At 37.5% G+C, this 27,650-nt stretch overlaps 1 protein-coding gene and 2 long non-coding RNA genes across 5 annotated transcripts in view; 2 read left to right on the top strand and 1 right to left on the bottom strand.

Annotated features, from left to right (window-relative positions):
* Window positions 1-994: 994 nt before the first annotated feature.
* On the top strand, window positions 995-5,172 carry LOC116762229. Its single transcript, XR_004352225.1, has 4 exons — window positions 995-1,165; window positions 3,249-3,369; window positions 4,859-5,004; window positions 5,111-5,172. It is a non-coding gene; the product is annotated as an uncharacterized LOC116762229 (long non-coding RNA).
* Window positions 5,143-27,650, bottom strand: part of CHL1 (cell adhesion molecule L1 like) — an 80,087-nt gene continuing 57,579 nt past the window's right edge. For 2 of the 3 annotated variants that reach the window (XM_032648988.1, XM_032648987.1), the window contains 12 exons: window positions 25,873-25,974; window positions 25,492-25,689; window positions 23,894-23,964; window positions 18,889-19,111; window positions 17,538-17,653; window positions 17,198-17,402; window positions 16,832-16,954; window positions 14,044-14,223; window positions 10,349-10,510; window positions 9,577-9,708; window positions 7,866-7,938; window positions 5,143-5,486 (listed from right to left, as the gene is read on the bottom strand). In XM_032648988.1, the coding sequence (XP_032504879.1) occupies window positions 5,270-5,486; window positions 7,866-7,938; window positions 9,577-9,708; window positions 10,349-10,510; window positions 14,044-14,223; window positions 16,832-16,954; window positions 17,198-17,402; window positions 17,538-17,653; window positions 18,889-19,111; window positions 23,894-23,964; window positions 25,492-25,689; window positions 25,873-25,974 (1,802 nt within the window). In that variant the 3' untranslated portion in view covers window positions 5,143-5,269. The remainder of the gene's footprint in view (window positions 5,487-7,865; window positions 7,939-9,576; window positions 9,709-10,348; window positions 10,511-14,043; window positions 14,224-16,831; window positions 16,955-17,197; window positions 17,403-17,537; window positions 17,654-18,888; window positions 19,112-23,893; window positions 23,965-25,491; window positions 25,690-25,872; window positions 25,975-27,650) is intronic. The other variant, XM_032648989.1, reaches the window with a different exon arrangement.
* On the top strand, window positions 5,477-26,112 carry LOC116762230. The gene is made up of 4 exons (XR_004352226.1): window positions 5,477-5,615; window positions 6,856-7,163; window positions 22,898-23,116; window positions 25,942-26,112. It is a non-coding gene; the product is annotated as an uncharacterized LOC116762230 (long non-coding RNA).

Consider the following 27,650-nt stretch of genomic DNA (forward strand, 5'->3'; position numbering starts at 1 on the left):
AAAATATGAGTCTTAGCCTGAATAACAGCAGAGCCTGCAGCAGTCAGGATATGGGCTGCTAATTTAGTAGGGAGTAGAGTCCTCATAAATTAGTATTAGGCATTAAGGGAAAGGGAGAATGAGGCAGGGAAAAAGTGAGAAACTATTAATAGAGGATGCACTATTCCACTGGTCACTGTTAAATGCAAACGACTGCTGTAATCCATGGGACCATCCTGTAAAAGGGACGTGGGGAAGGGACATGGGAAAAGAGAAAAGGTTGGAATCTATCCACCAGTTTCCCTGTCTTACTGTGTAAACCTTTTCTCCATGGGGTGTTACTTCCTCCATGAGCAGGGTTCCGTGGCATCTCATGCCATAGTAGGAAGGGAAAAAGCCTGCCGGCAGAGTTTTGTCATGAGCACCCCACCACCCCGCCCTTAATCTCCACCTGGTTTTAATCAGCTGTAGTCCATGCAGAGCCGCTCACTCCAGCAGCGGCTGCTACAAGGCAGACAGCACCCATAGTATCCGAAGCAGGGCATAAGAGGCATTTGATACAATCACTGTAACAGGATTGGGGGGAGGAAGGGAAGAATGGTATATGATGGGAGCTTAGGAGGAGTCTGACCATGCTGGGTATTGAAGAACAATTAAAGATTTTTGTCCCTCTCTTAAGGGCACTGGAAAGTCATTTTGGGGGATCAGAATAGGGATGAAAGTGGTCCAGCTAATGTGTTCACAGGGCAGAGCAGGGGGCTGATCCAGGAGAAACACAGGCAATAATCTCGAGAGAATTTAGTGTAGGTTTGAGTGTGGGGGACAGAAGAAAGCTGGGTAGGAAGGATGATGCCTAGGTTTGTGGCTTGAGGTCTTGGATGGATGCTGTTGCTTCAAATCACTGAACTGTACAGTTGCAGGGCGGGGGGAGGGGGCGGGGGGAGGCGGATGAGAGCTGAACAGCTTGGAAGGGGGCAACTGGCCTTCGCTTTTGAAACATTTCTCCCCCAGTCATCAGAGAGCAGACATCAAAACTTCAGATAGAAGAAGAATTCTGGGATAAAAATACCTCGAAGTCTCTGGCCTGCATGTGACAATCAAAGCCTTGGATGGATGTGACACTTCAGGGAGACAATAGAGTGGGAAACAGACTTGGAATTGAGTCTACCAAGAACTTCAGGATCCGGTAAGTTTGGATGTCCTGTTTTCTTCCTGGAGAATTGCAATGTAGTAAATGTTGCCGCTTTTTAGTTTGCATACAGTGAGCTGTTTTCTAGATACAGTTTGGCTTGTTTTTCCCCCATTATATGTTCTGACCACGTTATCTTAAAACCAAGCAGTTTCTAAACATGATCAATAAGTCAGCTTTAAACTCAACCTCACCTTTCTAAAGCATTCCTAAGAGGAGTGAGGGAATAAAAAACATATACTGTATGTAAACTTCTTAGTACACAGACAACACTTTTAAAACTCACAGTTGTCCATAGATTGTCTGCTGAGCCACAGGCAGTGCCCCAATTACCCACTGGCCTTATTTGAAAGTATAGCATATTGGATGTTTTCTTGCGAAGCAAAACCTCTACATTGTTCTAAAAGCAATCAGATGAATATACATTCATCTTAATTTTACATTATCATAAACAGAGTTTATTGGCATATTTGTTTGTAGATGTGCATGTTAGATGGTCTATTTGTAAATATAGTCATTCAAATCAAAACCCTTTATTCACCCCTCATTTACGCTCTACTAATTTCTACTTCATTTATAGATATCCCAGGATCAGAGGCAACTGTAGTCAAGGTTGATATGTAAATTCTGATTCTTCGTATCTGGGTAGAAAAGCATACAAACGTTTTTAGAGTACACGAAGGCGAATGTTTATTTGGAAAGTTGAATTTCTTGTATACTGAAAATATTTTTTTAAACCAAACATATTCATAAGTGTAATACAGACACCACCTACGATACAAAACACGTTTTAAGCAAGTTCTACTATGAATATTAATCTAAGCCAACAGAAAATCAGGGAAACCAGTTTCTACATACCTTTGTACCTGTTTGGTGTTGTAATCAAACAATTTAAGAGATAAAGAAAGCTTTGGCTCAACCCTACTTATTTCACTATGGGCACACTGGGATATATACGACCACAGATTACAAACCCAATCCCTTTGCAATCAATGTAAAATTCTTACAAGAATCATATCTTAATGACATGTAAACATTTTTAGGGTTTCAATTGGCAATTATGCTTTAAATGCTTAGAAAATCACACCAACATTTCTCATTTTTGTTCTCTCTTGAGCTCACCTCTTCCATGAATATAAAGTAGGAAAAATATTATTTGAGAATTCCAGCATAATTTCATTGTGCTTTACACTTTTATAAACATGGATACATCTAAAATATCAGATGCCTTTACGCCAGCAGAATAACTCCCCCCAATTCACATTTTCTTATAAAATACACATGCAAAATTCGTGAAAAACCCTCTTGTATAGCAAAGACCCTGCTTAATTATCTTCGGATTAATAATTTTTGATGGCATGTGCAAATCATACTGCTCATGGGACAGTAGAGTGCGTTCCTGCAGATTTGGTTTTCTATAAAAATATATTTATGTTCACAGGAAAAGAGTTGAGTTGGTATGTGGGGGGTGATTTTCGACATATCATTAGATTATAGGTTTATGAAGTTAGAAGGCATCTTAGCTTTTATCATGTTCACATTTTTTTCATAAAAAAGAACACCCTGTGATGGAGAGAAGGTAACTGAGAGAATCATTAGCACTTTAGAGAGACAGTTTGAAGCAAACAGGTCAAGCAACTCGTCTACGGTTTATGTACAAAATCAGCGCTGGAACCAGGAAGAGAACTTGGATTTTTCCCAGCCCTTGGACAGCTGTCTAGGAACTGATCCCCACCAACAGGCCTTGAGATTATATACAACCTATTACATTGAAATCCTATTGACAGGAGACTAGAGAGAGTTAGTCATGGACCTATTCCTTCTGTGAAGCTTGAGAAAAGGTAATAGAGAGTGATAGCAAAAGGCAGTGTGAAAGCAATCTCATTTTTCAAGTCCCTAAGTTTCGGCCGTTCAGAAAATAAGAGCAGGAACATCCTTCTTACTCACACAGTTAACGGAGAACTCTACGATCTAGGAAAAGCGAACGTTTCATGATTTGTGTTTCCTTCTAACTTAAGGGTAAGTAAATTGATAATAAATCTAATCCTAATGCACTTCTGAGATTATGTCCATCCTGCAGGATTCCGTGAAAACCTTGTTTAGCTGATGACAAAGAAGAGCAAGTGGAATGCTAGTGGGACTAAACTCAGAAGTCCTAACCTTGGCCTCATCGATAGCTGAGTACCCGAAATTCCTCCCAGGTAAGTCAAAACGTGATGATTCTTCCTTGAGAAAAGTTGTGCCTTAAAATTGGCCGGATGGGTGGGTGCGTGCACCCTCAGAGTGAGGGTGAGGCCCCACAGTAGTGCCTTCCCCCTTCGGGAATTCTTACTTCAGGGGTGTGGTCAAGTCCTGAGCCCACAGAGAATGGTTTTGTTTTAAGTAAGACCTCCTTTTGCCGCCTATCCCTTTTGGAGGACAGACAAGGTTTAAAACGATCATTAGCTATTCCATGTGGATTATTGCGTTGACCATTATACACACTCCCTCATTTTAGTGCACAAGAAAGAGCGGGCTACATCCATCCAAGTCAAGGGTTTCACAGTATACACCGATGGGTACAGTTCAAAAAATAAAGTAGAATCTGTGAGTCCATTTCACTTAAACATAATTAAGAAATACACTTAAGAATGTTGAGGTAAGGTTAAAAATGTTTCCCATAAAATGAGAAGCTCCACACTGGATTTTACTGAAGACATGCATGCAGCGTCCTTCATAGTATTTCTAAACCGTTTCCATGTATAATTTTAGAAGGACTAGTAGCTCACGTGCCAGGAAATAAATTCCCTGACTTTGTACTGGCTTGGACAGAAGGCGAACATAGAAAACTATCCCCCCCTGAAGAAGTTTTAAAGTGTGATACAGGCAAAACCTATGTATAGGAATTTCTACTGTAAACAGTTTTCCTTTTGGGGGGCTGGGGTAGGAGCACACTCAACAACAAAAATTTACCTTGAAAAATATGGAATCATTCCCCTCAATATTTATATGATGATATTTTATTTTGAGACGGTGGGGAAAAGCACATAAGAACAAAATCCAAACGCTTTGTACAAAGTCTTCAGTTTGGGAACCTCATGTGATTGGTTGGAGCTTTGGAATGATGAAACAGGGTGCGTTACTATACTCCAGCTGCACAGACATGCCTGGTAATGTTCTTTTTCTCACTCCAAAATAAAACAATCTCTCTTTTGTGTAAATATTAACATCATATTTACAATGCATTCATGAAATATATGGAACACAACATTATACAAACGTAGAGAAGAGGTACAGGCAGTCAGTTTAGAAATGGAGCTATTAAATAGATACCAGTTATTAGACCACAGCATCACGGACACCTCCTGCCTGTTCTTTCATAAGGTAACCTGACCACTGCTCCTTTTGCAGCTGAATTGAGTCCAAAACAAAAACACAAAACAAAGGTGTTTTTTGTAGATGTGATGAGTGACAGAAATTACAAATTCACGTTGAAACTGAAAAAGGTAGAATTCTGTTTAAGCATGAGCGTCTCTGGGCAAAGAGTTAGGCGCTCAATAAATACTAGTTGATCGTTCACCTAAGACTTCTACTACTCAAATTTTAAATAATAAATTTAGACTGTATATATTCCACGAACTGTTTAAGTAAGACATTCATTCTCTTTACATTTTAAATAACCAGTTTGCTTACCATCTTTTAACCTGTCAGGAAGCGAAGTCACTAAGACAGTTCTCCGAGACGGAATACACATGTGCATACACAGAAAACCCACAAGATAGCAACATCTCTGCAAACACAGTGAAGAGTAAAACCAGGCAAATATGGAGTTCACTGGATGGATACTTTGGATTCAGGTGAGGTGAATCTAAATACAGGATTTGTTTTGTGTTCTACATTTTGAGCACCTGAAAAAAAAAAAAAAACACAGGCGTGTAGTGCTAGGTATTTTACTTTTTCAAGGCAGTGCTATTGTTCTCAACACAACTGCAGGAAGTTCGAATTCTGGATAAAGTCTGTTGCCACAATGTTTCTCTTCCTGGAGGAAAAGTTCTTGCTCCCTTGAAGCAGATAAATATGGAAGGTTGGTGTGCACCGCTGATGGGTTTCTGTGCTCTGCGTTTACGCTCGGAGTGGAAATGGTGCTGTAGAACTTCCATTGCTTTCCACCGATCCTTTCTCCTTAGATCCAGCATAGGCGCCAATAAATGACCCATCCTCACTGAATAGACCGTGGTCACCTTCTCCGTAATCGACTAAGCTGTCGGCACTTTCTGTGGCCTGCATATCCCTGTTAAGGGAGCGAAGGCTTCCTTTGAGAGGTTTTTCATCGCTGTCACTAGAAAATAAAAAAGAAGAGTTCGACAAAATCTGATGTGAGGTATTCACGTAAAGCGAGACTCATGCACGAGTGCTAATAGGTTTTTAAGTTTTCCGGATATTCATATTAGCACTGAAGACAAGACAGGTAAATCCTGAATGACCCCTTTCATGAAGTTCTGGAACCCTAGTCTCGAACTCAAGTCTCGGTCTTCTTTCTTTACCCTTGATCCTGCATGTTCCTCCAAATCCCTCCAGAAATGTCTCTCTTGTTCAATCAAATTCTGTTTCTTGTAACCAAAGAACTTTCTTTAGTTTCTAAACTCACGTTTGTTAAATGAGGGAAAAAAAAAAAAAAACTGGCATTTTTTAGAACAGAAATACTACAAGTATCCTACATTCATTTACGCTTTGCCTTCTGTTCTTCAACAAAAGCAAGTCTGAGTTAGTACAAGGTCTATAAAATGATATAGTTTTCTTAATTTCCAGATGATGGGGTTTTTTTAATATCAACTTCCATCACACTAGAAAGCTGTACACCAAATTAGAAGATTTTATAAAATTCTAAAGGAAAATTTGGGAGAAAAATATAATTACTGTGCTATTAGCATTTGACAGTGTGTGGTAGTCACTGGTGCTGGTCATCCACTAGGTCCATATCTCAGCCTGCCGGAAGCGTGGCAGGATCATACTTCACTGCCCTCTGAGTTAGGCATTGCCATGGGACTTTCTTTGGCCAAAGTGAGCAGAGGTGACATGTGTCACTTTCCGGACAGTACTCTGTTTGCCATGTTCCATTTCCTCTGCTGTGCTCCCAAGTGACCAAGATGGCTCAAGCCATCTGTGTTGCACACGCAACTTGAGAAAGAAAAATATACGGTGTTGTTTTCAACAGCAGCGTGACCCAGACTGTCCTGACTCATAGAGTAATTGGCTTCCGAACTGGGCTGCTACAGTTATAAAAGCAAATACGAAGAGAACAAAAAGACAAAATGTGGCATTACCTTAAGGACCAGGCCACAAATAGCGAAGCAACTCTTACCAGAAGCTGGAAAGACGAGAATTCACGTTATGTAACTGTCTCCTTGCATAATTTTCCAGGTAAACATGTAGTTTTGGGGAAAGATGATGGAAACTGTATTAACTAACAGGATGCCAGGTGAAAGCTTGCAGGGGATGATTGTACCCGTCTTTTTACAGCAGCAGCAAAATATGAGGGAATGGGTTTTAAATAAGGCATGTCTTCGGTTTTTCCTCGTAAAAATCTATCTTTCAAAAGTATTTTCAACAGTTGCCATAGGCTCTCAGTGATCCCTGCCTTGTGGGATTTGAGTCACAATTTCCTAAATTTGTATAATTCCAAGCTTTTTCTCTTTCTCTCCCTTCAGCCTTTAATGCTCCTTCTCCGTGGAAACTACCTCAGATGGAGGGAAGAAAAATAAGTATAGCGCAAAGTAGACCCTAGAATGAGGCTCAGATGTACATCAGTTAATGCAGGATGGCTAATCAGAATACTCCACATCCCCGATTATAGTGGTCCAGGGTGAGGCCACTCAGAGCCAATCAAGTCCATTATTTGATATGGATGCTGGTCTCGTGTGCCAGCGGCCATATACGCCTGGAAACTGTAACAGCTCCTTTGGCTGCAGTATACAGAGGACCTGACTGAAAACAGTGGCATCCTAGGAAAGAACAGGTAAGAAAAGAAGAGGTACCTACCTCATTCCAGATTTCTTGCAATTTCTCCTACGTGTGACACACTTTTATACCTTCATAAGTTTGCTCTGGTAGTTAAGAAGAGTAACGCAGCCTTTTTCATCCTTTCCTCCTTTGGAATGGACCCTTCCCACAACTTCTCTTAGGCAGAAATGGTTGCTCCCTTTTCTGCTCTCTTATTCTCTTTCATTAATTACAGTTACTTATTTGCATTGATACTTTTTTCCGCTGAAGACTAGGTGCATCTTGAGGACATGCTCTGTGACTCAATCACCTTTTAGGTACACACCGTAGGTGCACACAGGATACATGTTTATGGGTGTAAACTCCATACAACCTGGGTTCACAATGGCCACGGTGAGGAGAGACTACAAGCTGTTTTGGCTACTCCATCTAGAGCTACTCAATCTAACTAACAATAGTGTCCTCTGCATAACACCTTTCAAGAAAAGTGTCCTAGCACACACGCTACCTAGATAGCGGATACATCCCCCCCTCAGCACAGAGAAATTTGATTGGGCCACTCAAGGCCCTTTGTTTTCTTTTCTTTTTAAACAAACTATTCTTTATAGGAGTATTAAAATATGGTCCTGTAATCGTTAAGAGGAAACACTTTTTTCTGGTTGTAAGCTGACGATGAATACGTGCTCTGCTGCATTTTTCAATGGAACGTAATGTTTACCTGTATTCACCAAAGGTTTCGTCTTTCACTGACTGAACTTCTGGGTCTGGATGCAGATCTTCCTTTTCTTTTACTGAAAAAAAAAGGGGGAGGGGAGTAATGCAAGTAATTTTTAGAGACATATTTAACAGGGCTGTTGACAGTGAAAGTCAGGTTTGTTGTGGTCGTACCTATCACCCCTCAGAGTTATCTCTGCGTTCAAATAAAAACAGAAAAAGGAGTCTCTGGCTTGTCGTCATTTGCCATCAGAGTTGCAGGCTGCTGCAGATATGCACACAAGTAATGTAGTGTTATGTGGGCAACACGTCGTACTGGAAGAGTCCATAACTTGGTTATGGTCTCTTAATGAAGACCAAATTATATACATTTTACTATCCTAAACTTTTTGAAGATGTCATTGGCTGATAGCAGCTCTATAAAGTACAGGGAATTAAGAAAAAGTCAGTCATTCGGTGGTTCTCTCTCTCTCACTCCAAACTGCCTCAGTAAGCAGAATATTCCAGTCTATAATGACAGAATAAAGTAGATTTATTCTGCATCGTGGGATACAGGCCAAGGAGGCTCTTGCTTCACTTTACCAGGAAAAAACTCAAACTAGAATCCTTCTTCGTGGCACTTTTTACTACTACTTGCCGAGACCTGAGAGTCTCTCTTAGTTGTCCTGAAAATGAAATGCTGACTTGTTTTGTTTTTCTTTTCTGGGTACGATTTGAAGAAGCTTCTTCAGAATTTGGATAGGGCAACATTTCACAAATGACAATTCGTTGGCACACTCAAAAGGAAATGCTCTCTCTCTTTAAAGTTTCCAGTTAATTACCTAGAGCGTTCATGACTCATTAAAAATCTAATTCTTAACAAATTCAGTCTAAACAAGAAAAAACATGTATAATGGCATAAATTCTGTGTAACTTTACAATTTAGAAATTATTCTCTTGTTTGATGGTGCAGTATACATCAGGGGCTCCCCAAAATATTTTGCTGGATGAATCGTAAGCCAGTAAAGAATTTCACACTGATCTGAACATCAACAAACGAATAGCACTGGGATCTAAATCCTTCCCCCTATGTAAAAGCATCACGAATGCTAAAGTAACAGTAACAACAGAACATGTATATCTGAAAAAGGCAAACGAAATTTGGAAATTGAATGAAATTAAGCCAAGCCAGATATTAATTAATAATTAATTAATTCAAGAGGCAGTGTATCCGATATATGTCATGGTAATAAGAAGTGCGTTCCCGGCACTGGTTAAGTTTAACACAGTTGACTAGCAGAGCCAGTACTATAGAATGGACTAATGCAAAACATCTCTGGGTCATGAATGTGTAGAGAGGCGTACTATAAACGGGTCCTTCTTTAGACATTAAAATATATGTGTGTGACTTAGTAACAGGTCTTACCAACATCTGTGATACTTTACAGATAGAAAATAGAAGCTTGGAAGTAGTATATGTCTCCCTAGAGCCTATTTTATATACTAGGAACAAGAAAGCAACCAACTAGAGATAACATTCTAGACCCCACGTATTCCCTTCGGTTAGTTAATATAGGAATTTTTCCCCCCTCTCAGTATACTGTACACCTAATGTTCTAATATCAATTTGACTTAAATGTGTAATTAAAAAAAATTAAAGATGTCTCTGAAGATGGCCCCCGAGAAATTAAAGACAATTTAATAAAATTCAAAGTCATATTAAGAAACAACTTTACCTGAGTACTTTCCACCTTTGTTCCTCTTCACAAAGCAAACAGTCAACAACATTAGCGTGAGAAGAGCAATCGCACACATCAATCCAATAAACCAGCCTTGTGTGGAGATGTCATCATATAAACCAGCATATTCTGTTGTACAAAGAGAAGTCACACGCTGAGCGCTAGAAACGGTCTTTGGAATTATGCCCTTCTGGGGAAAATTAAACACCATTTTTAAATGTACAAAATAGCATCAATTTTACTTTTTCCTTGGAGTGACCCTAGAGGGAATGTGATTCGAAGGACATTTCATTGGGAGAATACTGATAAATCATTTAATCATTTTTTAGAAAGGGCCCTCTCAAATTGCGTTTGATTCTGTGGATGAAAACCAAAGAGAGACAGTAGAGACAGATGCAGTTAAATACAGCAGCAACAGCAAGCAAGCAAAAGCACAGGCTGCCTCGGTTACATGCAGGTTGCTATGGAGACGCTGGGGTTTTGGTTGTGGTTTTCTTTTGGGTTTATGTTATTAACACACGTTAATTAGCAGCAGACATTCTTAGGCAACTACTCTGGTAAAAACAGTAAGGGGTAACTCGGACCTTGGTGAAGCATTTTTTGTTTTGACAATTTTAAAATGCTATGCCAGAACAAATGGAAACTACTGTTGTTATAGCTAACATACTTCGTATTTTTATCTTTAATATAGGAAGTATGTAACATTAAATAATCTACGGAACACAGATGTATTGTCTAAGATGGCTCCAAACAGAGTCTCATTTCTCACCTCTCCCTCTTGTCTCAATTACATCTTCAAAAATGCTATTGTTATCAACCCAATTCTTAGTCAATAGGCGAACTATATGTTCAGCTCCCGGCTCAAATGTCTCTACTGGGTGAATCTTTTGAGTAAGATTTACTCCTTCTGATATCTTCCCGACACGTTTACCTAAGAAACGTACACAGTTAAATCATACGAATTGTCATCACTGAAAAGTAGGACATGAAAAGTAAAAAAGTATTGTTATTTGAGACGAATAAGAGAGCCCTTTGTAGCATTTTTTCCCTCAGTTTCTGAATTATCAGGAGATCCAGAAAAGCAACGTTTCAAGATTTTCATTTTTAATATACTGATACGGAGTAAATGAAATGAACTGAATTCATGTCCTTTTAAGACGATGCACTTACTTATTAATGAAGTGATAACTATAAATCCACCTGGTCATATGAATGGTTTAAAACCAAACGCAGACTTCAAAAAGCTATACAATGTCATCGTTGCAATTTGGACTTTCACAAACCTATAGCAGGGCCGGAATATGGCAATTTTGGCTTATCAGTGAAAGCGTACGGCATTAAAGTCTTAACTCTGTGTTATTACTTCTTTTTGCTTTGGTTGTCTTCATAAATATTGGTGGAAGAGCATCACAGTATGCTCGTATATCAAATATTTGAAAATTGTAGGAACTTAAGCTACATAAAAGTGCAGGTTTACAGGTACATTTAAATGAAATGCATTGAGATTTTCAAAGTGAGAAATTTACACGTTTCAAAAGACACGTGAATATGTCAATATATTAATTGTAAAATATCAGCAGATAAAAATATGACTCAAGTGTCATCAAAATATACATTTAATGTCTAATACTGTAACAAAATACCTAAAATATTTTTTCCTTTGGAGCCATACTTTTGCTAAGAATTAACTCAATTAAATAAATGTAAACCAAGAAATGTTAACACGTTATATTGAAAATGAAATATATTCCATGTTGAGAATATTAGGAGTCATTACACTGTTTTAAGTGAGAATGTGTCACACGTTAAAATTTAGTTACAACTTTTCACCACGGAGTAAAAATTGATTAAATAGTTACTGATAACACAAGGAGCGTTAAATGAATGGCACCATGGGAAAAATAAGACCAGTTATATTAGCTGAAGAAAGCCTTCAAGATTGAGCACCATTGAAACAAAACACAATTAATTTTGCCCTTGAAAAACAGAAATTTAGTGTTACATTAAGTAGCGCAAGCTTTTGAAAAATAGAGCAAAGCAAGTGTTTCATTCAAACCAGTAGTGACACAAAAAAGAATATTTCTGATTAACTCCATTTTTTTCCCCCAGTTAGATTATGGAATGTGAGCCACCTGAAACTCAGAATGACAACCAGAAAATGATGGGGGAAAAAAATGCTCGTGTATCAAATCCCATTCTCTGACTTAATGCCAGATGACCTTCAAATGTGCCATCTATGCAAAGAGAAGAAAGATACACAGAAATGCATTCCAATTTGCACAGAAGTTATCATTTTTAGAGTATTTAGTGATAGCAAGATGGATTTCCTCAATAGAAGTATATATATACATATATATATATATTTTTTCTCTCTCTTTTTCTCAAAGATCATGCCGAAATTGAGTGGCAGAAGGAGATTACAGTTTCTTTCCTGTAAATATGGCAAGATAGGCCTATAGAAGAAAAATCAGTGTCAACTAGGGAAGGGGACAGTAGCTGAAAATGCAGGATCCTGCAAAAGAGCACAAACATACTAATAAGAAACATTTTCAAATTACAATACATGAGTGAAGAAATCTGCTGTAAAACACTCAAGCACATTAGTTATATCTTTTTTTTTTTTTGCGGTACGCGGGCCTCTGCCTGCTGCGGCTGAGCGCAGGCTCCGGACGCGCAGGCTCAGCGCCCATGGCTCACGGGCCTAGCCGCTCCGCGGCATGTGGGATCTTCCCGGACTGGGGCACGAACCCGTGTCCCTGCATCGGCAGGCGGACTCTCAACCACTGCGCCACCAGGGAAGCCCTAGTTATATCTTTAATTTGCAGAAAAGATGTAGCGTCATTTATAAAACCACATCAACAGCATTTTCTACCCTCTGAAAAGAGTTTGTCAAACATAAACACAACCTAGCCCAAATTCTCCAAGTATCTCCATAGATACTGGAACGCCTAACTATTGTAAGGCAATTTTGTGAATTTCTTTTCTTACATGCTTCAAATTGGCAGGAATGGGATTAGCATTTCTGACACATACCAGGGTCTTGGTCCTAAGAAACAACAAACAAAAAACCCTCTCCATGCCCTAAATTCTGTTTTAGAAAATACGAAAGTTGCATGTTTACATTACCACTATTCTGACTTATTTTCTTTGTGTTGAACACTTGATATCCGTTTGAACTCTTGAGAAATAAGAACCTTTTAGTTACTAGAAAGTTTTCAATCACCATCTTTAAATCTACCTCTTAGGAGTAAGTAAATGAGTTCTTCATTTCACTTGGTGTCTAATTCATCCTTGGGAATAACTTGTGGGTTTTGGGGGAGAAACCATTTTGAATATATACATATATATTTTTTCCCCATAAAAGGGAGTTTGGAGTATAGGGAGTCTGAGGAAAACATAAACTCTTCATTATTTAGCTAAAGTAGGAACAAAATGAGAGGAAGAAACAAACTGACAATAAAGGTCACAGCATATAACCATTCACACAAACCCATTGATTTTATACTGATTCACAAACTTCAATACATTTCCATATGTATCTTTTATAAATGATAGACAATTCAATTTTCATTTTCTTTTTCCATAGTCTAAAAATTGGGAACGCATCCAGAACAGCGGACACGTACTCCGCTGACCCATAAATGACTTATTTCTATTTCCCTTCCTACCATCTCCCATTTCCTTTTGCCTGCCTCAGATATCCCTCTAAGTCTGATGGGCTTGAATTCTACACAAGGCCCTCTTTTTAAACTTATTAGTGTGTATATCCATTCCTCCAATCCATTTCCCTTTCTTGTTCTACCTTCTTATTTTCTCTCCTGATGCCCTGTTGATAACATAGAAAGCTTAGTAAAAATACCGCTAAAATCATAATTGGAGAAATAATTTGGGAAGGGAAATGGCCTGAGTTGGGAAAAAAAAAGAAGTGCAATTGCATTAGGAGAATTGTACAAATGAAACCAGAGATTTATGAGCCATTTTCAAGCTAGTTACTTGGCATCAACCAGTAGAGAGTAAACTAAAATTGAAATATGAATCGATGTATATATGAGTCATGACACGGAGGTGAAATGTCTTAGATCAGCGTTGCTGATCAGCATTGCAAAACGTCTACCAGTGCAAGAGGCAAAAATTTTCCCGTGTGGAAACATTTCCACCAGAAAAATATCCCTCTACTAATCTTACGAGTAACTTTTTGACCTTATATCCCCCATTTTAATTAAGCAAAATTATAGTTCCTGACCTTATATACACTAAGGCTATAGTTTGATTACTGATGTGTAGAAGTTCATACATTGAGTCAATGTGAACTTTAGAAACAAGATAAATAAATTCTCTACGTCAGTGGAAAACAGAAGGTCAGACAGATTGAGATCACAATCATTTCTAATTTACAGTGACGAGCACGATGCAGCCCTTTCAGAGCAGTTTAAAACATAGCACGCATAAACCTCCTGTACTTACTCCCTTCTCCTAAGGTGGAGCTTTCCTCAGTGATGGGTTTTCCACAGCCCTTTGAAGTGCAAGCCCTCAAGTAGAATTTGTACTTGGTAGTTGCACTGAGGTTTGAGAGACGCCAGCTGGGCTTTGATGGAGTTGTAATGTTGATATCATTTAGTTCTCCAATCTCATAGGTGTCATTTACTAAAGAAATAAACAGGCATATCAACGGCTCAAATTTCACAAATTTCACTTGACCATTCAAGTTATGTTGTCTCTTATTTTTGCTTCTAGGTATGCTTGTGGTCTGCCAAGATATTATCTTAATTATTCAGAGCTATCAACTTACTTAATTCTCTGAGGTAGATGTAATTATTATGATGTATTATACATGAGAAAATTAAGGTCTAGCAACAAGAAACACCTTGCCTAGACCTAGAGCCGCTAACTGGCAAACTGGGATTTGAATCCAAACTACAGCCTTGTAACTCCAGAGCCCATGTTCTTAATCACTATGGCATACTGGAAAATCACTCCAGCTTTACCACACCTATTTAAAATGATGAACTTTCCCCCATTATTATATTTCCATTGTGTCCTTAAGTAGTTTTTAATCTTCTGGTGTGATAATTTGGACAATGATCTACGTAAGTCTTCTATAGTTTCTGGTTTAATATGGGGCACCAAATAAGCGCTCACATATGCAGACTCAAGAAACCGATAAATTACACATTTTTAAATATCTGCTGTATTCTAAGCACTATGTACAGTGATATATGGAAAAAGATGATTTAGACAGTGCCTTTCAAAGAATCTGCCACATAGCAAGATCATGATAGTTGTGCAAGGGCCCAAAGCACTGTAAGATTGCCGTAAGAATAATCCAGGAGATGAAATGGTATTTCCAAAACTGTGCAGCCGTTAGTGGTAAGAAAACGACTAGAATAAACACTCCTGACTCTCGGTCCAAGAGACCATAAAAAAATACATTTACTCTTTAACATAAAAATGCCTCCATCGGTCTATATAATGCAACGATATGAATGGAAATGAGAAAGAAACTAATAATCCAAACACAGGAAAGAAGAAAGTAAAATAATCACCATTTGTAGATTATTGGAGAGCATTCCTGTAAAATACCACCAATCAATTGAAAAACTACCACAATCAACGTAAGAATTCAGGAAAGTACAGAGAGAGCTCTCATATACACACTCGACAACTATTTACAACATATAAGAGCCACAAAAATATATAAGCCACCTAAAAATATCTCAATCACTTAATATTGAGAGAATAAGTATATATCATTTCATTAAAAAATCCACATATCAAGTAGTATAGTAACCACTGCAATTGTTACTATTTCAGCCTTTTCTCTATACATTCTAAGAACTTGTTTTAAAAATAAATTTATATATGATATACAGATCAGCATGAAGGTTGGAATTTAATGTTGAGTTTCTTCATTATGAGGATAAAGGTAAGGCATATCTTTATCAAGCAAAGTGACATTTGGAAAGTCTTCAAATATTTCTTCAGTGCTTTCTACATGCTTGAAATCCAGTTCATGGAACAGTGTAGGCTTTACAGTTCAGCATCTAGAATGCCTGAGCTGGGTCTGAATCCTTGTGTAACACTTATTTTACTGCACAGCTCTCTGTAAGTGAGCTCTATATGCTTCTCATCCATCAAGTAGTGATGGTACATACCTCATAGATTTCCTCTTTCAATGAAAAAAAAATGCAGGGAGAATTCTTAGTACTTACTCATCCTGCTATATACCAAACACTCAAAGACGCTAAAATGCTGCCTCTATTAGGGTTATGGCTGTATCCATTTAATCATAGGTACCTAAAAGAGAATAGGCCATCAGAAGCTAAAGCTGGTACCTGACCTGAATTGCTGCAAGCCTTGAACTGACTGATGGCAGTTCAGGGCTATGATCAAGCTGACTTTTGCAAGCAGTGCAGACTGGGTTTCTATAGTCCTGGTGTTTTTGTTGTTTAGGAATTCATGTCTTCAAAGGTTAAATTTTTTCTATGAGCTCAGTCCCCTAATTTCCATTTTGAGGTGATGCCTAGATTTGAAAACTACTTAAGATGGGAGGCGTTATGATTAAAATGAGCTGATTTCATCCAAACATGTTTGTTTGATTTTTTTTAACCTAACGGCACAGCAGCATAGGGGGAGAGCCTAGGATAATGGTCCAAAGACAGCTCCTTGGTTCTCTCAATATTACATGACTGTACCACTGGGCTACCAATAGAGGATTCTCAAATACAAACAGATGCAGGGTTGAGATTGGAAACATGCACAAAGACAGAACAGGCAGTGTAGTGTGGAGGTTAGTGCGCTTTGAATCTCCACTACATCATTAAGTTTTTCTTTGTGTATTTCCTAATGCTCAAGGCCTCTTATATATACGTATTAAATGCATGTTTTCTTAACATACTGCTTTTCTTCTACAACAGGAATTGGCAAACCTTTCCGAAAAGGACTAGATTGTAAATATTTTAGCCTTTGTGGGCTATGCAATCTTTGCGGCAACTACTCAGCTTTGCCACTTTAGTGAGAAAGCAGCTATAGACAAATTTGAGTGAGTGGACATGGCCGTGTTGCAATAAAACGTTCTTTATACAAACAGGCAGCAGGCTGGATTTGGTCTGCCAGCCGGTTTACAAACCCCTGTGCTGTAAAGGAAGTATGCCAGCTTACAAAGCATGAATTGGATTCTCAGCATGGTAAACCAAGTACACAACCAGGAAAAATGAAACATCACTAGGCAGATCCAGTTCAAATATGTACTTACTTATCTGGTACTGTAACAGATAGCCAGTTAAGTTTCCATTTAATTTCTTAGGTAGTCCCCAGGATAAAGTGGCAGTGTCTTTATCAACTTTGATGACCTTGAGAAAAGTTGGCTTTTCAGGTACTGGAAAACACAAGGTCAACAACAGACACCCCAAAATTGGTAAATTTCTTTTAAAAAATTCCAGTTTATTAAATTGAGAAGCTAACTCATATGACGTAAGTACAGATTAACTAACTAATAAGGGAGGAAATGTCTTGGCCATTGGGATATTTACTTTGTTATTTATTTTAAATTGTTATTTATTTAAAAGTTGGATATTTAATTTATTAAATATATCGTTATTCTACATTGTTATTCTCTCACCTCCTTCTGGTGTGTGAAATATATAAGGCTCACTCTCTGGACCAGCTCCTTTGGAATTATAGGCTAAGACCGTTAAGTGAAATTCACTAAAGGCATCTAGGGAAGGAACCATTCCATAGTTTCTTTGTCCTGAAAATCTCAGAATGTTTACTTCTTTGGGATATGTTCTTCCATCCAACAGACTTTTTGTTTTCCACCAATTTACCTGCAATGAAAACAGGAATGCTTTAACACATCAGCCGTGGTGGTACATTCTCTTCTGGCTTCTTCTGGAATCAGTTCTTATTTACAGGAAATCTATTAATTCCACAGTGAGAAGAAGAAAATCTATGATAAAAACCTGATATCCTTTCAGATGTCCATGTACTCTTTCCTTTGGAATTGTTGACCAGGTAACTTTAACTAATGTGCTGTTTATCACATCCACCCCGTGGATCACTGGAGCTGCATCAGGATCTGTTAAGCACGTAAGAAGGATTAGCTTTCAGTAATCTCCAAGCACGATCGTTAAGATCATTCCCAAAAGGTGATCTTTCATGTTTTTTAATCTGAGGAAAACACTTGTCTCAAATCAATTGCAAATGGAACCAAGAGTTTCTCATTACAGGAGAGTTTCAGGGTCCAAATAGGTTTCTAGAGAAGAGGAGAGCCTGGACCACACTGAGAAAAGACCCCTTTCAGATGGATACAGTGTGGGCAATGTAACTGGAAACAGTGGCCAGTAAAATCTTCTGTGAGCATCTGCCTCTGGAAACATGTGAGCTAGACTAATAATATAACTAAAATTACTTGGGAGTTCGATGAATCTAATATTCATAAGAAGAGCTGACATTAATTGAGCATATTCTGTGTGTCAGACACTGTGCTGAGGGCCTATACTGGATTGGCTCACGTCATTGTTAGAACAACCCTATAAAGTGGTATTATTATCCCCATTCTACAGGAGAGCTAACTACACGCGAATAAACCAAACCCACCGCAGCCAAAACTAATATATTAGTTCACAGTGAGAAGTCCTGTGTAGTGAGAATTTAGGTAGCAGGTGAACTAGACCTTCTTCTATTCTTGGATCGAAATATGACTTTGGATACTGCAAGAACAATGAGAATAACTCCTACCGTGTACGGATTTGGAATGCTGTACAGCATTTCCTTTTTCCAATAATTTGCAGCTGTTATTATGGTGTAAATATTTAATAATAAGATCATATCACCAGTACCTCAAAACTGCGTGTGTGTGTGTGCGCACACGTGAGATTCCATATGCAAATCTGGGTGTGCACCTCATCTTCGTTAGGAAGGCTCCAGCTCTGAGGCCAGGGTGCGACAGCAGACAGCTGTTAGGAAGTCCTTGACAAGTAAGGGCAGATGTGATTGGAAACCTTATGGCAGTTATGCTGCTTAACTGTGGGCACTGCTGATTCCAAGTCTTTGATTTTCATGATAGAAATAGCTTTTTTGGGAAACTGAATACAATTAAACCTTTCAACATTCTTCCTTATCACCCTATACTGATCAACTCTCCTGCAGTCAACCCTGGAGTAAAAACCGTGTGTTAGATGTCTTTCTATCTCCTACAGCTAGTACATCCACTTTGCACGCAGTAGTCGCTCAAAAATATTCATCGACAGAGTGTAATATACTTGAGAGCAACTATTCTTAAGTACTTGGGGTTTCAGGTGCACCACTTACAGTCTTCTCCAGAATACAGAATCACTGACTGAGGCTCAGGGCCAGAGCCCAGGTGATTGATGGCTTGGACCTGGACATCATATGGAGCATAGACAGCAGACGTCATCACCCGCAGGGTGTGGTTTGTGACTGTTTCTTCCTCCCACTCCACCGGGGCTCCCTGTGGTTTCCAGGTCACTCTGTACTCCAGTCCAGGTCCATTCTGCTCCATGGGTTTCAGAGGCTAAAACAGAAGGCCACACTCATCCCGTGTGATCACAGATATGCCGAGTCAGAGACACAGAAGCCACCCTAAGTGGCCCAAGAAACGCTGCAATACAGGTATCATTTCTTGGGAGATCTTCAATCCCCCTCTTTGGTTTGGAAATACTTGTGAAAAATGTGGTCATTCTGTAAATTTAACCTTGAAAGTTACTCCCTTACCTCCCCAAGTAGAGACTCTCACAATGTAGATGCCTGGATTATGCCTAACAGTTCACATATGAAAGAATTTACTAAGAGATTCCACAGAGGGTTTTAGCTTTTCTTTACACTTTGTTCTATATTCTGTTTTGGTGTTTTTTTTCACTCGCAAAGAAGTTGCAGAAATAAAAAGGACATGGCCATGAATTCCAGGGATGTAAATGGGATATTTCCATGGCTTTTCAGTCAGAATTCTTTCTACCTGACTCCATCCATCCTCCTCCAGCTTCCTTCCAAGAGAAGAGAGAGAGCAAGTAAATATTTTTGGATAATATGCATTTTTATACATTAGTACCCAGAAGGTGTACTCCTCTCTACAATAAAATATTTCCCCAGCTCCTTGCCCATTCTCTTTCTTTTACGAGAAAGCGCTTCCCACCCTCCACTTTATTTTGCTGTATAGAAATAGATAGTGGAGGAATTTCTCATATAGGAAAATTGGTTATTTCCGTTCCAGTTTTTAATCGAACAGTAGTTTAATTCAAAAAACATCAATGTGATTTAAACCATCTGTTTAATATCATAAAAATGGGAATGTGCATTTAAGTGAATCAGTTATATAGAATACATAAAAATGTGATTTTAGTCATAGATTTATAAGGGTCACTTATATAAATAGTAGTTTTGTCTGTATATGCAAGTGACTCAATAATATCATATATCATATCATAATATCATATCACATATAATAATATGTATCATATATCATAGTGTTCTTACAGAATTTACAGTGGTTCTGGACTCAGTCTACTTTACTAAAATACTTGTTAGACGGATCGGATGGAATTAAGTTGAAAGTATACACTAAATCAGCAAAATAATTTCAAGTCTATGCTTATTCCAGGGTGAATACTTTAAATTAGCTAGGAGGAAAAAATATCAAAACAAAAACTTTCTGAGATTTTCATAGTCATTGTTTATGTTTTGCTTTCCAAGTTTTGCCCCAAGATATTTTCTACTCTCATATAGGTAGAAATTCACCGGAGGCTTTAGCATTGCCCGGATAAATCAGGCCACAAGCTTTTAGTTCCATGCTACAATCTGCAATTACAGCTTCCTTCAGTCCCAGCTGACAATAAATGTGTACAAATACTATTATTCAATTTACACATGTTTTGCTTCAAGAAAAATAGTTACATTTGATAAAGCTCTCTGGAAAAATTTAAAACTAACTGTGCCACCAGAGGCAACATTTTTAAGAAAAATCTTACCTCAACCGCCAGCCTCCTTGGTGCCTAGGCTCTCAAAGAAACTGCAGGAATACTTTGTATTTGGCTTTCAGACAGTGGACAACAAAACCTCAGCAAATTCTCAGATAGGCCCCCACTAAAGATAACAGACCAGAGGAGCAATACGGAGCCAGGGAGGTGAGTGGTGGGGAAAGACCACCAGCCTCCCCTCTGCTCATGAAGCTGCTCGGAAGGAAGGAACCTCTATAAAAGAGGTTCTTAACTTGATGGCTAGGCATCTCTAGATGGGGTCCATGAGTGCCCTTCAAAGGATCTGAAAAGCCGTGAAACTGTTAGGAAAACTTTCTATGTATAACTTTCTAGAGCAAAACTCTACTTCTATCGTATTTTCAAAGAGATCTATGAACAAAGCAAAGGTTATAATGACTCATCTAGAAACCGGACGCATTTTCTGTACTGCCTAAATTCATTTTAAAGGTGGTGGACTTTCTTATTATACTTGCAGTAGAAATAATAAACCCTAGGTCCTTTAGGAGTGAAACAACTTGGCTGTGATCATATAATCAGGTAACTGAAGCAGTTCCTCTTTCCCGAACATTAGTGAATTGGGTTTTTGTTTTGTTTTTGTTCATCTGTTTTCTGGAGTCTTTGAGATTAGAAATTTGCTATTTTATAGAAGTTCAAATTTAACATAAATAAATTTACATCTAAGAACAAAGGGAAAAGTCAAGCAAAACTCATCATGGTATAATTATTTAACCAATCAGGGTGCAGTGGGCTCTTTTTCTCTGTTTTGAGGGATAGGATATTATCATTTTTAACACTTAAAACATGTGAGTGAGTCATGACCTACCTAATACAAGAGAAGTGAATCTTAGAAGATAATGCTAACTAAAAAGACTAGTTCTATCCATAAGTTCAAATTTAATACATTAAAAAAATTTTTGTATCCTTAATATTTAATGTGACACATTTATAAAGATAATTCATATATAATAGAACATGAGCTAAATAAACTGAAATTCATTTTTGACTGTAATATAAGGTTCACCCGTTCAATGAGTAAATGCATATTCATTAACAAGCTACATACAAAAGTCTGTATATTATTTTCCTCCACTGAATTTTTCAAAATGGTATTGTTTTATTTCTCATGTATTTGCTTATCGTCTGTCTCTCCAACTAGATTATTATACATTCCAGGAGAACAAAGACTTTTTTTTAATTGCCATAAATAAACCAAGGACCTCATAATACATTACTTTTATTCACATTTAATGCTAAAAAGAAAACATAAAACAAACAAAAATTAGGGACAACTAGTCTGTTCCTATTTAACCCTTTTGTGAAAGATTTTTTTTTTTTTTAAACAAATTGCTTCTCTCTGGTCATTATCTTGTAGACAGGAATTATTTCGTGCGTCAGTCTTTGGATGGGATCTGGTAACACGTTCACAGTATGCGCTTGTCAACTTGGGGAATTATCTGGCATTTAACTCCTTTTTACACGATAATCCATGGCAAAACAGTAACTGATGAGTAAATGTACTTAAACTTCACTGTTTGTGCTTATAGTTGTTAGATCTCTGACATTTCAAAATGATATGAAACACAATGGAATATATTATGAATATAATTGTCAACATAGTTCCAAATCTGAGTACTTTCTTCCTCTGGTCAATTAATTACTAAATTACATGTCATTTACTCTTCAAAGACAAATTGTAAACACTTTCATGGTATAATCCCATTCTTCCAAGAAGAGAGCATTAGTAATCAGTCTTATATATCTTTGGGGTGGGGGAGAAGAGTGATTTATGAATAAGATCATCAGTAAGAAGGACTGCAGATGCCTGCCCCCTTTTCATTACTGACTCAGGGCATGGCATCTGGATAAGGTCACTAAACTGACAGTCCCAGCTTCTCTGGACAGAATGTAATGCTGATACCATGGAGCTACTGTAGCCCTCCCAGAGGAGTGGTGAGGATTAAGGAGCTAATGTTAGTGGAAAATGGTATACTTCTTTGAGGATCTGACCTGGTAATGATACACTATTACTGTCATCTCATGCATCAGTTATATCATCTCTCTTACAGAAATTTCCATGGAATTTAAAAGAAGAAGAGATACTCTAAAAGAATAAGATACTAATATAATTTAAAATTCTAAATTAAATAATCATCAGGACAATGTGGTAGCAGCTATTTATGGCCACATATTCAAGAAAATAATATTCTTGAATATATTTAGTTTCTGTATATTACCAATTTTTGTTTCAAATGTGTAAAACTCAATTTCACTGAAATGGGAATAAAGGGTTAGTTTTGACATAAAATTATTGACTACATATTTTGCAGGTATGGGCAATGTTGTCATATAAGACCAATATATGATGAAGAAAAAAGGAAATCAAACTTTGTACGTTCTAAAATTCTTCAGAAAATCACATCTGAAACGAGGTGTGGAAATAAATTAATATATTCCAGCATACATTCAAAAATGTTTCTAAAATTCAATGAACTCAATGTCAGAAAACTATTATTAATCAGAATCTTTGGATGGCAATCTACTTTCAAGTAAGTTAAAATACTTGTTCATCAAACATGTCAAAATAATAGAAGGGGAAAACAGCTTTCCACCGTTACGGAAGAAATTTAGAAATGACATTCAAAAAAATTAAAGTCATCTGAGCAGATATAAGATTTTATGCCAAATTCAAGGAGGAAAGTCTATTTTAATAACTTTTAACAGAGATGTATATAAAGAGAAAATGAGTAGGGTTTGAAATCCAAAGATATTCATGTTGAAATCCTAGCTCTGTTGATTTCTAGTTGTGCGGTGACGGGCCAGTCTATCTATCAGCCTGGACCTCAGTTTCTGTATCTAGAACACGGTATTAATGATGCTCTCTTGACAACACTGTTCTCAGAATTTGAAATGAGTTTGCAAAATGCCTAACAGTGCTTAGTAAGCGGTGACTATTCCTTGCGAGTCATCCTTTTGATACGAATAATCTTTATTAGCCCATGTACCAAAAGTTCCCGAAAGACTTTCAGTATTTCTTTGAATGGGAGAGGATTTAGAATATTGGTAATAAAAATATTAGGAATTGTAAACTTTGGGGGATGGATTATAACGAAATCAACCTGTGTAACCTTTCTTAAATTATCTACCACTGTTAAACTCTATTTCACAACATTCTAATCGTGATGATCTTTAAAATATACAAATAAAATATACACATCTTAGCCCTTTGTTCTTAAAAGATATTATTCTATCATCATACTTAGCATGCGGACCTAAAAAAAGGAAAAACACACAAAGGTAATAAATAACACAGAAAGAATCCTCACCTCCCATTTGATAATCATTTCCTTGGGTTGAGAAGCTTGAACCCTTATGTTTTGTGGATTCTTGTCTGGAGCTGAAAAATTACAAGTATTAAAACTACTTTTTCCCACTGTGTGGTCCATAGATAAATCATCGTATCATCCCTCCTCCCACAAAAAAAAAGATTTTTAAAAACTTTGATTATATTTGTTTATTTCTATCTGGCCCAGTTTGAAAAAAGACTTACGGCAGTTTTCTTTCTTCCCCCAGCTGTACTGAGATATAATTGGCACATAACATTGTGTAAGTTAACACTATGTTAAGGTGTACAGCATAATGATTTCAGAATGTATATATATCACACATAGATAATATTTATATGTGTATATTGTGAACTGATCACCACAATAATGTTAGTTAACACATCTGTCACCTCACATAAGGCAGCTTTTAAATATATATTTTACTTCAGGGAGTAAAATCGTGTTCATGGAGTGATATAATTATTATTCAATGGAGAGTGGAAGGTTTTCTTTCCCTGTCTTCATTTTAACCCTGCTCTTTAAATTTTAAACCTGCTTTTAAAAATCTAAACCCACTATTTAAATATACATTTTTAGTTTTAAATCTGCTTTACTTTTTCTATTAGAATTATTGTTAGAAATTTTGCTGTGGATATTTGCCTCTAAGTGAATAAAATTAAAGATCATGTATTAATATCAACAGCCAAGTTTTAGGGGCATCAAATAGGAAACAGCAGTTAACGTGCCCATGAAATATATTCAGATGGATCCATTTTATAAAAAAGGGCTAAGTATGGAGTTTAGTGCCAAGATGAATTTATACTAAAATCATACAAGTATCTGATTCAGTTATTATCTCCCCTTGATTTTTTTCAATCCTAAAAGGGAATTCTATCCTAGCATATTTATTTCAGCCAGAGGAAAAAAAAACCAGGCTATGACCACATTGATAACCAATGCCAATTCAGTAATACAAATGTCAGCACTGTCATTATTTTTTTGGTTTGTAACATTATGTAAGTCTCATTCTTACAATGTTATAGTTAGAATTCTGTATACACTACTACAGCATGGTCATTCTTGAGAATTTTTTTAAAAAGCATCTTGGGAATTTAGATAGGTATTAGATATTCGTTTAGCTATTGAGATACAAAAATACACTAAATGGATAAAATTAATGACACTAGATGCAATGAAAATTTAACAAGCTGCCTATAACATGTCAAATGTTTTATTTCAGGAAGTTGAAATGAGGACAAAAATAAAGAGAGAAAGTTGACTTTCTCCCTATATACTGAACTTCAATTTAGAACTTACTTTATGGTACCTGGTTTTAACACAATACGTAGCTATCAGAAGTTACTCAGAGTAATGCTTGTTCGTGTACCTCCTTGTAATATCCTGCTATCTATCAAACATTTACATACGACTTTTAAATAGTTTGTGTGCTGTTAAGTTTACAGAACTATTCAAGCTCTCTACTGGGAGAAATCTAAAATCCTACACCAGGTTATCAATCCTTTCCCTCCCCCACCACATTTGTTCAAAGATGCGACAGACTAAAACTTGTTAGGAAGTTGAGGTGTGAACTTACATACCTGCTGGGGGTGTTTCATGATGGTCTGATGGCTGGCTAGGCTGGCTTCTCCCTACTTCATTCACGGCTATGACCCTGAACTGGTATCTCACATACGGAGCCAAAGATAACATGACTGTTGTTTCCTCTCCTTGGACTCTAGTCAGTTCTTCCCACCTTCCAGGTTCCTCTCTGTTTCCTTCAAATTCTATAATATACTCTGGCAGTAGGAACAGAGAAAAACACATCAGAATGGATTGAGAATGTTCAAGTTATACTAAGATTTATATACAATATTAAACATTTTAAAGGATGTTCTAAGGATAATCCCCCCTTGGTGGTATTAATGGCTTTAATATTCATTTTAACTCTGGAAACTACAGTTATCCCAAGTCTTCCCTACCGCTAATATTGCTGTTGTGATCATCTCCAGCCTCCCATGTCAGCCGAACACTTCTGTTCTGTCTTTCAGACAAGTGAAGGTTTTCTGGCGGCTCCGGAACATCTGATTAATAATGAAAAATGACGGTGAGGAGAAGGCAGATCATTGCCTTTGTTGATCCCACTTCCTCACTCAGGCACACTGCAAGCCCCCTTCCCCTCGGGGCCCCTGTCTCCACTCTGAACTGCCAAATCTCACCAATCCTTCTGGTTCTATTTCAAATGGAAGGGAGGGTGGGAGGGAGATGCAAGAGAGAGGAGATATGGGGATATATGTATATGTATAGCTGACTTGCTTTGTTGTAAAGCAGAAAATAACACACCATTGTAAAGCAATTATACTCCAATAAAGATGTTAAAAAAAAAAAACCCAAAAAACAAATGCAGCTTCCTTCACATCTGTACATTCCTTCCCTACTGTATTACCTCACTCTCTGGTGATTCCCAGTTCTCAAGGGGCCATCTTTGACCATCGGCATCAGAATTTTTTTTTTTAGGAGTAGTTATTAATGATGAAGATTTCTGGGCCCTATTTCTCTGGCTTACTGAAAGAGCTGGGCCCAGGAGTCTGCATTTCTAAAATGTCCTGGTAAGATATCATGAACAATGAATTTCGAGAAACATGAACTTGATCAAGGAGACCAGTATCTTCCAGCTCATATGCTTCTTTATATGCCTGGTTCATCTCCTGTATGCGACTAAATGGATCTTCCAGAGTAGGAACCACAGTTTATTAATTTTTGCACCACCCACAGTGCCTTGCACATAAATGTTTTGTGACTAAATAATTAAGTGAAAAATATATTATCACTTCAACCATGCATCTAATTATCATATTAGAGCAATAAATTTAGGCCCTATGACTACAGGAAAATAAGAGAACATGAACTCAGGCTTTCTTCTCTACGTGGTTTGGATTTTTATTTTAATTTGTAACAGTGAGTTATCAGTATCTTATAGCAACTTTTATACTCTGTTGGCCTGGAGTTCTGAAGAATAGGAAGGGCGTTTATACTGGAAGAGGAAGATATGGCACTGAATGTTGTGACAGAGACTAGAAAATTGAGTAGGCGATGACAAATTTTAAGTGTTAAAGTACATGGAAATTTCTGGTACTTTAAAAATAAAAGGAACAGTAAAAAAAAAAATGTGATCCCTAATAATCCTCACTTCCAAACTTTGGTTTCAATTCTCCCATGTATTCAAGGACATTCATCTTTTCTCAGAGGAGACGATGAAAGTAGCATCTAATGGGGCCTTCTTATGGGCTCTTCCTTCTCCAAGTGGGAAGCAACATCCATTGCTCCTGCTGAGTATTTGACAATTGTTGGAAATTTATACTGACAAAAAAATTGTTTTCAATTCAGAGGAGAATGTGTTTACTTTAAAAATGTGGTCAGTGACTGCGTCCACACTGTAGAGCCTTAAATAAGAATTTATTTCCTCAACAGGCTTGAGGATCTCTGAGCTCGGAGAACTTAGGCTCCTCTTCAGCACTTACTAAGGCCACTCATTTCTGACATTTTCTGAACCAACCAGTGCAGCCTTTTGCGTCTGACATTAAAATCTGCTCTTTCCGAGAATCACATGGAGCTACGATTGATGGACTGCAATTGAGATCTAAATGAATGATGCTCTTAAAGGATGTTTCTGGCAAGGCTTCTGAAAGTAACTTCTGTTTAAAATGGGTCAAGCATATACTTTAAAACACTATTTTCCGGGAAAAAGAGTCTTTGAGAA

The sequence above is a fragment of the Phocoena sinus genome, chromosome 11, assembly GCF_008692025.1.
Source record: "Phocoena sinus isolate mPhoSin1 chromosome 11, mPhoSin1.pri, whole genome shotgun sequence".
NCBI classification, from domain to species: Eukaryota; Metazoa; Chordata; class Mammalia; order Artiodactyla; family Phocoenidae; genus Phocoena; species Phocoena sinus.